This window comes from Heterodontus francisci, chromosome 3 (genome assembly GCF_036365525.1).
Source record: "Heterodontus francisci isolate sHetFra1 chromosome 3, sHetFra1.hap1, whole genome shotgun sequence".
Taxonomy (NCBI): Eukaryota; Metazoa; Chordata; class Chondrichthyes; order Heterodontiformes; family Heterodontidae; genus Heterodontus; species Heterodontus francisci.
This window is the reverse complement of record NC_090373.1, coordinates 33889796-33903117: the sequence shown is the minus strand read 5'-3', so window position 1 is coordinate 33903117 and position 13322 is coordinate 33889796. Positions and strand designations below refer to the sequence as shown.

The 13322-nt window shown below is 45.4% G+C and overlaps 1 protein-coding gene across 1 annotated transcript; it reads right to left on the bottom strand.

The window, feature by feature from the left end:
- Positions 1-10146: 10146 nt before the first annotated feature.
- Positions 10147-13097, bottom strand: LOC137366791 (mucin-21-like). The gene is made up of 7 exons (XM_068028424.1): positions 12996-13097; positions 12502-12893; positions 12240-12400; positions 11754-12056; positions 11133-11597; positions 10701-10976; positions 10147-10436 (listed from the first exon to the last, which is right to left on the bottom strand). The coding sequence occupies exons 1-7, from the start codon at positions 13095-13097 to the stop codon at positions 10147-10149; spliced, it is 1989 nt and encodes a 662-aa protein (XP_067884525.1).
- Positions 13098-13322: the final 225 nt, after the last annotated feature.

Sequence of the window (13322 nt, the reverse complement as noted above, 5' to 3'; positions counted from 1 at the left end):
GATGCAAAGAGAGAGTATGAGAAAAGACTGGCAGCTAACATAAAAGGGAATCCAACAGTCTTCTACAGGCATGTACATCACAAAAAGGTAGTAAGAGAAGATGTGGGGTCAATTAGGGATCAAAAAGGGGATCTAGGCATGGAGGTAGAGGCCATGGCTTAGGTATTAAATGAGTACTTTGCATCTGTCTTTTCCAACAAGAAGATGGGGCCAAGTCATAGTGAGAGAGGAGATAGATGAGACACTGAATAGGCTAAAAATTGATAAAGAGGCATTGTTAGAAAGACTGGCTGCACTGAAAGTTGGTAAGTCAACAGGATTGGATAGGATGCATCAGAGAATGCTGAGGAAAGTAAGGGAGGAAATTGTGGATACACTGGTCATAATCTTCCAATCCTCCTTAAATCCAGCAGTGATGCTAGAGAACTGGAGAATTGCAAATGTTACACCCTTGTTCAAAAAAGAACACTACACTTTAGGAAGCATGTGAAGGCTTTAGATAGGGTGCAGAAAAGATTTATGAGAATGGTGCCAAGGATGAGGTTCTTCAGTTACACGCATAGACTGGAGAAGCAGGGGTTGTTCTCCTTAAAGAAGTGAAAGTTCGGAGGAGATATGATAGAGTTGTTTAAAATCATGAGGGTCTGGACAGAATAGACAGCGAGAAATTGTCCCCATTGGCAGAAGAGTCAAAAGCCAGAGGACACCAATTTAAGATGATTGGCAAAAGAACCAACGGTGGAATGAGAAAAAAAATCACAGCAAGTGATTAGGATCTGGAATGAGGTGCCTGAGAGTGTGGTGAAGGCAAATTCAGTCATGGCTTTCAAAAGGGAATTGGATAATTATCTGCAGAGAAAACATTTGCACCACTATGGGGAAAGGCCGTGGGATTGGAACTAGCAGAGTTGCTGTTGCTGAGAGCTTGCACAGCCACCATGAGCCAAATGGCCTCCTTCTGTGCTGTACCCATTCTATGATCCTGTGATTTTAAGAGCTCCTTAAAGGGCCACAATCAGCAAAAACACGCAGTACTCATTATTCAGAACTGGGACATGACCAGTTTTGTGGACAGAGCCAGCATCCAGCATGATGTTTATTAAAATCATGGAAACTTGATTTACATTCGGCATATCTTGCGTTAAAAATTACACAGACCTTTGTGCTTGTTTGGCCAACTTCAAGCAAATTGTGGCAAAAAAAAACAGAATCATAAAATCACAGAATTATTACAGCACAGAAGGAGGTCACTCGGCCCATCGTGTCTGCGCCGGCTCTCTGAAAGATCAATTTATCTAGTGCCATTCCCCCACCTTCTTCTGGTAACCCTGCACATTCTTCCTTTTCAGATAACAATCCAATTCCCTATTGAATGCCTCGATTGAACCTGCCTCCACCACACTCTCAGGCAGTGCAGTCCAGATCCCAACCACTCGCTGTGCAAAAAGGGTTTTCCTCATGTTGCCATTGCTTCTTTTGTCAATTACCTTAAGTCTGTGCCCTCTTGTTCTTGACCACTTCACCAATGAGAAGAGATTTTCCCTATTTACCCTGTCCAGATTCATGATTTTGGAAACCTCTGTCAAATCTCCTCTCAACCTTCTCTTCTCCAAAGAAAACAGTCCCAATTCTCTGACCTATCCACGTAACTGAAGTTTCTAATCCCTGGAACCATTCTCGTGAATCTTTTCTGCACCCTCTCCAATGCCTTCACATCCTTCCTAAAGTGCAGCACCCAGAACTAGCTGAGACCAAACCAATGTCTTATACAAGTTTAACATAACTTCCTTGCTTTTGTACTCTATGTCCCTATTAATCAAACCCAGGATGGGGCACCACAGTAGCACAGTAGTGCAGTGGTTAGCACCACAGCCTCACAGCTCCAGCAACCCGGGTTCAATTCGGGCTCCTGTCTGTGCAGAGTTTGTAAGTTCTCCCTGTGACCGCATGGGTTTCTGCCAGGTGCTCTGGTTTCCTCGCACAGCCAAAGGCTTGCAGGTTGATAGGTAAATTGGCCGTTGTAAATTGCCCCTAGTGTAGGTAGGTGGTAGGAGAATGTGGGGATGTGGTAGGGAATGTACGATTAGTATAAATGGGTGGTTGTTGGTCAGCACAGATTCAGTGGGACGAAGGGTCTGTTTCAGTGCTGTATCTCTAAATAAATAAGGATGCTTTTTGTTCTATTAACCGCTCTCTCAACCTGTCCTACCATCTTCAATGGTTTATGCACATATACACATATACTCTACTCCTGCACCCCTTTTAGAATTGCACCTTTTATTTTATATTCTCACTCCTCTTTCATGTCTCCTCTAACTCATTGCCTCCTCTAACAGCCCGTCTCCTCTAACTGAATGTCTCTTCTGTCTGAATGTCTCCTCTAACTCTCACTGTCCCCTCTAACTGACCGTCTCCTCTAACTGAACGTCTCCGCTAACTGGCTGTCCCCTCTAACTGACCATCTCCTCTAACTCACTGTCCTCTCTAACTAACGACCTCCTCTAACTCACTGACTACTCTCACTGACCGTTCTTCCTACCAAAATGAACCATTTCACACTTCTCAGCGTTATATTTCATCTGCCACTTGTCTGCTCTTTCCACCAACCTGTCTATGTCCTGTTGAAGTTCTACACTATCCTCCTCACAGTTCACAATTTTTCCCAGTTTTATATCATCCGCAAATTTTGAAATTGTGCCCTATACACCAAGGTCTCTAGATGGCTAGAATGTGGTTCAGAACATCAACAGCGTGGGTTCAATTCCCATTCCAGTCTGAGGAAGGCAATGGGAAATGACCTCATATACCTTCTTCCCTAGTCATGCTCATCTCTCCTGGTAGAGAAAAAGAGCAGAGGACCTGCCCTCGGCAGACCACCACCATGGCACGGCACAGCAAGGGTCCTAATACCGATCCCTGGGAAAATCCACAACAAACCTTCCTCCAGTCCGAAAAACAAACATCCATTAACCACTACTCTGTTTCCTGTCCCCTCTAACTGACCATCCCCTCTAACTGAATGTCTCCTCTAACTGCCCATTGCCTCTAACTGACCATCTCCTCTAAGTCACCGTCCCCTCTAACTGACTGTCTCTCCTAATTGACCAGCCCCTCTAACTGACCAGCCCCTCTAACTCACTATCTCCTCTAACTGACCAGCCCCTCTAACTCACTATCCCCTCTAACACACTATCTCTTCTAACTGTCCTCCTCTAACTGACAATCCCCTAAAAATGAATGTCCCTATTAGTGACAGTCCTTACTCACCATCCCCTATGACTGACCATCATTTCGATGTGACTATCTCACTAACTGACCATCTTCTGTAACTGACTGTCCCTTCTAACTGAACATCACTCTAACTGACTATTTTCACAACTGACTATTCCTCTAACTAATTGTCTCTCTAACTGACCACATCCTCAAACTCTCCGCTGTAATTGACAGTCTCCTCTCCATGATCGTCCCTGAAAATGACTGTCCCTATAATTGGCATTCCTAACCGATCATCTCCTCTATATCACAGGAATACTTGCATGCTAAACAGCGGAAGCAGCATGTAATAGAGCTGCGATCCCACAACCAGTGGATCAGATCTAAGCTCTGCAGTGGCTCCACATCCAGTTGTGAATGGTGATGGACAATTAAACAACCTAACAGGAGGAGGAGTCTCTACAAATATCCCCATCCTCAATGATGGGGGAGCCCAGCACATCAGTGCAAAAGATAAGGCTAAAGCATTTGCAACAACCTTCAGCCAGAGGTGCTGAGTTGATGATCCATCTCGGTCTCCTACTGAGGTCCCTAGCATCACTGATGGCAGATTTCAGCCAATTCGGTTCACTCCACATGATATCCAGAAACACCTGAAAGCACTAGATACTTCAAAGGCTATGGGCCCTGACAATATTCAGGCAATAGTACTGAAGACTTGTGCTGCAGAACTAGTCTCGCCCCTAGCCAAGCTGTTCCAGTACATGTACAACACTGGCATCTACCCGGCAATGTGGAAAATCTCCCAGATATGTCCTGTCCACAAAAAGCAGGACAAATCCAACCCAGCCAATTACCATCCTATCAGTCTACTCCTGATCAGCAATGTGATGGAAGGTGTTACCCTCCATGGATCGTCACCTTGACATTGTAGAGAGGCTTGTGCACTCCGACAATCCCTTGAGTGATGCCGTCGGGAGCTCCTTGCTCCTGGTAGGACCACCCATGGTGGCAAGGTCAGGGGGAGATGTCAGGCAAAGTGTGGTCCAAAAAGTCCTCAATGGCTGGACAGGCGAAGGAAGATTGTGGGTCTCACCGACTGCGAAGACGGAAGAAGGCTGCAGCGGCAAGGAGATCCTGGTCATCGTGGTTTGACACGTTACCGAAATCTGATCTCCAATCCGTCAAGATCGCATGGACAATGATGGCGCTCCGTGATCCCCACATTAAACAAAGTCACATGCAGGCTTCTACCAGGGTCCATTTGCCAAGTCCTGTGGCAATGGAGAATTGGTGATGGAGACAGGACTGTGAACCTGGGGATCCCTAGTCAAGACTCTTCAAACAGGTCACAGATGCATGAAGGTCATTGGACTCCTGTGTTGGGACAGAGGTGTCTTTGGGCAGCAGCATCTGTGACTGATGGGGAGGGGGGTAGTAAAGGTGTCCTAAAAATAGACTGTCCTGCTTTCCCCTGGTTGGGGAACCACATCCTGCAGGATCACCATCTTCGTGTTCACAGAAAGAAAACTTTGAATTTTGCAACTTGGAATGTCAGAACACTCATGGATAATCTCAAGAGTGACCGTCCGGAAAGAAGAACTGCAATCGTATCACATGAGCTATCAAAACTCCAAATTGACATTGCCACCCTCAGTGAGACCTGGGGAGGGACAGCTGAAGGAACAAGCAGTGGGATACACCTTCTACTGGACAGGAAAGGCTGACAGTGACCCTCATGTCCAGGGAGCTGGTTTTGCCATCCGGAATAGGATCTTGGATACACTGCCAGAACTCTCCAAGTGTATAAATGAAAGACTCATGACACTTCAGCGGTAATCAATATGCCACTGTCATTGGCACTTATGCCCCGACCCTTGACTCCGATGAAGATGTTAAGGAAAAGTTCTATTCTGACCTTGATGTAGTCCTCACTGCCATCCCAAAAGAAGGGAAGATCATCCTTCTGGGGGACTTTACTGCCAGGGTTGGCTGTGACTCCGATGTCAGGAGAGGAACGATTGGGAAAAACGGGGTGGGAAAAGCCAATGCAAATAATGTCCTCCTGCTGACAAAGTGCGCTCAGCATGGTCTCATTATAACAAACACCCTCTTCCTGCAGAAGGACAAATACAAAACCACATGGAGACATCCTAGATCAAAGCACTGGCATCTCCTGAATTATGTCAATGTTCAAGTCAAAGATCTAAGTGATGTCTGTATTGCTCAATCCATGCGGAGGACTGATGCCTGCTGGACAGATCATTGACTTGTTCGATCGGTGATCAACATTCACCTAGTACCAAGACATCGTAAGACCCAAAAGTCAAGAGGAAGAAGATCTATGTCTCAGCCCTTAAACAGCCCGACCGAAGAGAGGAATTCCAAGAGAAGCTCACAACCAATCTAGAAAATCTTCACACATCCAACTCAATTTCAGAAAGGTGGGAACAAATAAAGTCAGCTGTATTAGACTCCGGTGTCCAGACCATTGGGTTTAAGCATTATCATCACCAGGACTCGTTCAACAAAAACAATGCTGAAATATGTGACCTCCTGGAACAAAAACAAGCAGACTTCATTGCCTGGCAGAACAGCCCATGGTCACAAGTCAAGAAGGCAGCATTCCAACAGCTCAAGGCTGCCACCCAAAGACAAATCTGGAAGATAAAGGATAAGTGTTGGGAAGGGAAAGCTCGACAGATCCAACAATATGCCGACCATCATGACATGCAAAGCTTTTTTGAAGCCACCAGGGTGACCAAGGTCAAATGGAAAAAAATCCCATTCGCTCACAGGATGGTGTCTGTCTTCTTAAGGATGACATTGCCATCCGTCCACACTGGAAAGAACATTTTTAACAATTCCTCAACCGTGAATCTACAGTGGCAACTGATACTCTCCAGGTTATCCCTGCGGTAGAACCTGCGGTAGAATCCATGGGTGAAACACCATCAATGGGAGAGCTGCAACAAGCAATCAAGCAGATGAAAAACAATAAAACCTGCGGCCCTGATGGTATTCCAGCTGAGGTCTTCAAAGCAGGTGGACATTTTCTCACATCAAGACTCCATGCACTCATCCTACGGATTTGGGAGGAAAAAGAACTCTCCCTTTCCCCACCCGCAACACCACCCCACCAACTTCAGGAATGCGACAGTTGTAACTATCTTCAAGAAGGGAGATAAATCACACTGTGGAAACTATCAAGGTATTTCCCTCTTGCCCATCACAGGGAAAATCCTGAAATGCATTCACCTGAATCGCCTACTTCCTGTGGCTGAGGAAATCATCCACAGAGACACAGTGTGGTTTTAGACCCTCCAGAGGAACCTCCGACATAGAACCATAGAACCATAGAAAGATTACGGCACAGAAGAAGGCCATTCAGCCCATCGTATATGCACCGGCTGAAAAAAAGCCACCCAATCTAATTCCACCTTCTAGCACCTGGTCCGTAGCCTTGTAGGTTACAACACGTCAGGTGCATGTCCAGGTACCTTATAACCGAGTAGAGGGTTTTTGCCTCCACCACCTTTCCTGGCAGTGAATTTCAGACACCTACCACCCTCTGGGTGAAAAAGCTTTTCCTCGTGTCCCCTCTAATCCTTCTACCAAACACCTTAAATCTGTGCCCCCTGGTAATTGATCAATAGAACCATAGAAAAATTACAAAAGAATTAAAGCCTGACCTGGGATTGGGCACTAAAGAGGAGACTGCTGCAATGGCCGGGAAACAAACCCATGTCAACTGCTTGGAAGGCAGCTATACTCATCACTGTACTACCAGACCACATGCTCTTTGTTGCCAGACAAATGCAAGAAAAATGTTGACAACAACAAGAGGAACTCTTCATTGCATTGATCAACCTGACCAAAGCATTTGACTCAGTAAATCCCGAGGCTCAGTGGATTGTGCTCCAAAGCTTTGGATGTCCAAGAAACTTCATCACAATCCTGCAATTGCTCCATGATGATATAAATGCAACTGTCTTGAGTGGGAGATCTGAAACAGACGCCTTTGAAATCCAACTGGGATCAAGCAAGGCCGTGTGATGGCCCCATACTATTTACAATCTACCTGACAGTGACTATTCGCCTCATGAAAGATCAGCTGCCCTCTGGTGTGAGTATTAAATACCACCTAGATGGAAAACTCTTTAACCTCAGTCGCCTCCGTGCCAAAACTAAACTGATCACCACAGACATACATGATCTACAGTTTGCAGATGACTGCAGTGTCACTGCTCACTCTGCACCAGATTTGCAAGCTGCTCTCAATCTCTTCAATTTTGTATAGAAGAGACTCGGTCTGTCCTTGAATGTTGCCAAAACAAAATTCATATCAACCCACACCTGCTCAGCCAAATATTTCACCTCCCATTTATGTTGAAGGAGAGACTCTGGAATGTGATGAGCACTTCCCATACCTTGGCAGCCACCTCTCTCAAAAGGCCACCATTGATGAGGAGGTCCAATAACGGATCAGCGTGCCAGCTCAGCCTTCTACACTCTATGGCAGCGAGTGTTTGCCAACAAAGGTCTTCACAAGTCAACAAAAATCCTAGTGTACAGAGCAGTTGTTGTCATCACACTCCTGTACTGCAGTGAGACCTGGACTGTATATCAGCGACACATAAGAGCACTAGAGAAATTCCATCAACAATGCCTCTTCCACATCCTCCAGATTCAATGGGAGGACAGTCAAACAAATGCTAGTGTCCTTCTTGAAGCCAGCTCCACAAGAATTCAGGCAAAACTCCTGCAAAACCAACTTCAATGGACTGGGCACTGTGTCCGGATGGTCAAAAACCACCTCCCCCTCCAGGTCCTGTTTGCTCAACTCACAAATGGCTAGGATTCCAGGGAGGACAAAGAAAATGCTTCAAAGACACTCTGATGCTCTCCTTGAAGTGTGGCAGCATTGACATTGATGACTGGGAGGAGCTGGCTACCAATCGTTCAAAATGGCGACAATTTGTCCATCAAGCTGCATCGTGCCTTGAGTCCAAATGCCTTAATAATGAGGAAGAGAGGTATCAGAGAAGGAAAGAAAAGGAAGGAAATCCCGCACTCTGGATCCCATTACCCCATGGGTTGTCCTGCACATGTGTTCAAAGATCTGCAGGTTGAAAATTGGCCTGTTCAGCAACATGAAGACCCATGGCAGAAACTCGTGACCTTGCGTAGATGTCATCTTCAAATCAAGGGACAACCAACGACGATGTGTGTTGACAGTGCTATCAAGCAGCACTTACTCAGCAATAACCTGCTCATCGATGCTTAGTTTGGGTTCCACCAGGGCCACTTGGCACCAGACCTCATTACAGCCTTGGTCCAAGCATGGACAAAAGAGCTGAATTCCAGAGGTGAGGTGAGAGTGAATGCCCTGAGTTCAAGGCAGCATTTTACCGAGTGTGGCATCAAGGAGCCCTAGCAAAATTGAAGTCAGTGGGAATCGGGGGAAAACTCTCCACTGGTTGGAGTCATCCCGAGGACAAATGAAGATGGTTGTGGTTGTTGGAGGTCAATCATCTCACCCCAGGACATCACTGCAGGAGTTCCTCAGGGTAGTGTCCTAGGCTCAACCATCTTCAGCTGCTTCATCAATGACCTTCCTTCAATCATAAGGTCATAAGTGGAGACGTTTGCTGATGATTGCACAATGTTCAGCACCATTCCTCACTCCTCAGATACTGAAGCATGTCCATATACAGCAAAACCTGGGCAACATTGAGGCTTGGGCTCAGAAGTTATATTCGTGCCAGACAAGTGCCAGGCAATGACCATCTCCAACAAGAAAGAATCTAATCATCTCCCCTTGACATGCAATGGCATTATTGTCGCTGAATCCCCCACTATCAACATCCTAGGGGCTACCATTGAGCAGAAACTGAACTGGAGTAGCCATATAAATGTTGTAGCTGCAAGTGCAGGTCAGAAGCTAGGAATCCTGAGTAACTCACCTCCTGACTCCCCAAAGCCCAATGTCTACAATGCACAAGTCAGGAGTGTGATGGAATATTCTACACCTGCCTGGATGGGTGCAGCTCCAACAACACTCAAGAAGCTTGATATCATCCAGGGCAAAGCAGCCTGCATGATCGGCACCCCGCCCACCACCTTAAATATTCATTCCCTCCACCACTGACGCACAGTGGCAGCAGTGTGTACCATCTACAAGATACACTGCAGCAACTCACCAATGCTCCTTCGACAGCATCTTCAAAAACCCGTGACCTCTACCACCTAGAAGGGCAAGGGTAGCAAATGCATGGGAACACCACCACCTGCAAGTTCCCCTCCAAGCCACACACCATCCTGACTTGGAACTATATCGCCGTTCCTTCACTGTCACTGTGTCAAAAACCAGGAACTCCCTTCCAGCACTGTTGGTGTACTTACACCACATAGAACTGCAATGGTTCAAGAGGCAGCTCACCACCACCTTCTCAAGGGCAATCAGGGATGGGCAATAAATGCTGACCTTGCCAGTGACACCCACATCCCGTGAATGAATATGAAAAAACTGACCTAGAACTTGAACTGTCCATCTCCTTTAACTGACCATCTGCTGCAACTGACCATCTCTCTGATGACTGTCCCCTCTAAGTATGCGCACTGTCTAAGTGACCCTCTCCTCTTTTTTGTTTACAGGTTTGTCCTGGTCTTCAGCTGTTTGTTTCTGTCTGTGCTGTCTACAATCCCAGAGCACACTGCTCTCGCCTCGCACTGTCTCTTCATCCTGGTGAGAGCCTTTCATTAAATTGTTTCGAACCAAGAAAATGATTTACAGATGATTGCATGTGTTGCCTATGTACAGGAGTTGGAGAATCCTTGCTGTCTGTTACTGTTTGTGCTGAAGCATTAAACTGGAAGGAGGGACAATGTGACATGTTAGGGCTGGTGCTGCTACTGAACTATATAACATTTTCAATTAATTCTTCCCAATTCAAAACCAAAACAAAAATCACAACAGTTGAAAATCTGCTCCTGCAAAAAGGGCCCAAAAACACCTGTGGTGGTGTTGGTTTCAGAATTTCCTGCAGTGGCGCTGGTTTCTGAAGATGCCATGATCGTGCTGGTTTCTGAAGTTGCTGTGGTTTTGCTGGTTTCTGAAGTTGGTGCAGTTTTGCTAGTTTCTGAAGTTGCTGCAGTTTTGCTGGTTTCTGAAGTTGCTGTGGTTTTGCTGGTTTCTGAAGTTGGTGCAGTTTTGCTGGTTTCTGAAGTTGATGCAGTTTTTCTGGTTTCTGAAGTTGATGCAGTAGTGCTGGTTTCTGAAGTTGATGCAGTTTTGCTGGTTTCTGAAGTTGATGCAGTTTTGCTGGTTTCTGAAGTTGATGCAGTTTTGCTGGTTTCTGAAGTTGCTGCAGTAGTGCTGGTTTCTGAAGTTGATGCAGTTTTGCTGGTTTCTAAAGATGCTGCAGTTTTGCTGGTTTCTGAAGTTGATGCAGTTTTGCTGGTTTCTGAAGTTGATGCAGTTTTGCTGGTTTCTAAAGTTGCTGCAGTTTTGCTGGTTTCTGAAGTTGATGCAGTTTTGCTGGTTTCTGAAGTTGCTGCAGTAGTGCTGGTTTCTAAAGTTGCTGCAGTTTTGCTGGTTTCTGAAGTTGATGCAGTTTTGCTGGTTTCTAAAGTTGCTGCAGTTTTGCTGGTTTCTGAAGTTGCTGCAGTAGTGCTGGTTTCTGAAGTTGATGCAGTTTTGCTGGTTTCTAAAGTTGCTGCAGTTTTGCTGGTTTCTGAAGTTGATGCAGTTTTGCTGGTTTCTGAAGTTGATGCAGTTTTGCTGGTTTCTAAAGTTGCTGCAGTTTTGCTGGTTTCTGAAGTTGATGCAGTTTTGCTGGTTTCTGAAGTTGCTGCAGTTTTGCTGGTTTCTGAAGTTGATGCAGTTTTGCTGGTTTCTGAAGTTGATGCAGCTTTGCTGGTTTCTGAAGTTGATGCAGTTTTGCTGGTTTCTGAAGTTGATGCAGTTTTGCTGGTTTCTGAAGTTGATGCAGTTTTGCTGGTTACTGAAGTTGGTGCAGTTTTGCTGGTTTCTGAAGTTGATGCAGTTTTGCTGGTTTCTGAAGTTGATGCAGTTTTGCTGGTTTCTGAAGTTGATGCAGTTTTGCTGGTTTCTAAAGTTGCTGCAGTTTTGCTGGTTTCTGAAGTTGCTGCAGTAGTGCTGGTTTCTGAAGTTGATGCAGTTTTGCTGGTTTCTAAAGTTGCTGCAGTTTTGCTGGTTTCTGAAGTTGATGCAGTTTTGCTGGTTTCTGAAGTTGATGCAGTTTTGCTGGTTTCTGAAGTTGATGCAGTTTTGCTGGTTTCTGAAGTTGCTGCAGTAGTGCTGGTTTCTGAAGTTGATGCAGTTTTGCTGGTTTCTGAAGTTGATGCAGTTTTGCTGGTTTCTGAAGTTGATGCAGTTTTGCTGGTTTCTGAAGTTGGTGCTGTTTTGCTGGTTTCTGAAGTTGATGCAGTTTTGCTGGTTTCTGAAGTTGATGCAGTTTTGCTGGTTTCTGAAGTTGATGCAGTTTTGCTGGTTTCTGAAGTTGATGCAGTTTTGCTGGTTTCTGAAGTTGATGCAGTTTTGCTGGTTTCTGAAGTTGATGCAGTTTTGCTGGTTTCTGAAGTTGCTGCAGTAGTGCTGGTTTCTGAAGTTGATGCAGTTTTGCTGGTTTCTGAAGTTGATGCAGTTTTGCTGGTTTCTGAAGTTGATGCAGTTTTGCTGGTTTCTAAAGTTGCTGCAGTTTTGCTGGTTTCTGAAGTTGCTGCAGTAGTGCTGGTTTCTGAAGTTGATGCAGTTTTGCTGGTTTCTAAAGTTGCTGCAGTTTTGCTGGTTTCTGAAGTTGATGCAGTTTTGCTGGTTTCTGAAGTTGATGCAGTTTTGCTGGTTTCTAAAGTTGCTGCAGTTTTGCTGGTTTCTGAAGTTGATGCAGTTTTGCTGGTTTCTGAAGTTGATGCAGTTTTGCTGGTTTCTGAAGTTGCTGCAGTTTTGCTGGTTTCTGAAGTTGATGCAGTTTTGCTGGTTTCTGAAGTTGATGCAGTTTTGCTGGTTTCTGAAGTTGATGCAGTTTTGCTGGTTTCTGAAGTTGATGCAGTTTTGCTGGTTTCTGAAGTTGCTGCAGTAGTGCTGGTTTCTGAAGTTGCTGCAGTTTTGCTGGTTTCTGAAGTTGATGCAGTTTTGCTGGTTTCTGAAGTTGATGCAGTTTTGCTGGTTTCTGAAGTTGATGCAGTTTTGCTGGTTTCTGAAGTTGATGCAGTTTTGCTGGTTTCTGAAGTTGGTGCAGTTTTGCTGGTTTCTGAAGTTGATGCAGTTTTGCTGGTTTCTGAAGTTGATGCAGTTTTGCTGGTTTCTGAAGTTGATGCAGTTTTGCTCGTTTCTGAAGTTGGTGCAGTTTTGCTGGTTTCTGAAGTTGGTGCAGTTTTGCTGGTTTCTGAAGTTGATGCAGTTTTGCTCGTTTCTGAAGTTGGTGCAGTTTTGCTGGTTTCTGAAGTTGGTGCAGTTTTGCTGGTTTCTGAAGTTGATGCAGTTTTGCTGGTTTCTGAAGTTGATGCAGTTTTGCCGGTTTCTGAAGTTGGTGCAGTTTTGCCGGTTTCTGAAGTTGGTGCAGTTTTGCCAGTTTATGAAGTTGGTGCCGTTTTGCCAGTTTCTGATATTGCTGCGGTTTTGTCAGTTTCTGGTGTTGCTGCAGTTTTGCTGGTTTCTGAAGTTAATGCAATTTTGCTGGTTTCTGAAGTTGCTGCAGTTTTGCTAGTTTCTGAAGTTGCTGCAGTTTTGCCAGTTTATGAAGTTGGTGCCGTTTTGCCAGTTTCTGATATTGCTGCGGTTTTGCCCATTTCTGATATTGCTGCGGTTTTGTCAGTTTCTGGTGTTGCTGCGGTTTTGCCGGTTTCTGAAGTTGCTGCATTTTTGCCAGTTTCTGAAGTTGCTGCGGTTTTGCCGGTTTCTGAAGTTGCTGCGGTTATGCTGGTTTCTGAAGTTGGTGCAGTTTTGCCGGTTTCTGGTGTTGCTGCGGTTTTGCCGGTTTCTGATGCTGCTGCGGTTTTGCCAGTTTCTGAAGTTGCTGCGGTTTTGCCAATTTCTGGTGTTGCTGTGGTTTTGCCAGTTTCTGAAGTTGCTGCGGTTTTGCCGG

Coding starts and splice junctions, on each gene's coding strand:
- LOC137366791 (XM_068028424.1), bottom strand. CDS start 13,097: ATGCAGCAACTTCAGAAACCGGCAAAACCGCAGCAACACCAGAAACTG. Junction 12,401..12,501: donor CTTCAGAAACCAGCAAAACT/GCATCAACTTCA, acceptor TTCAGAAACCAG/CAAAACTGCATCAACTTCAG. Junction 12,057..12,239: donor TGCATCAACTTCAGAAACCA/GCAAAACTGCAT, acceptor CATCAACTTCAG/AAACCAGCAAAACTGCATCA.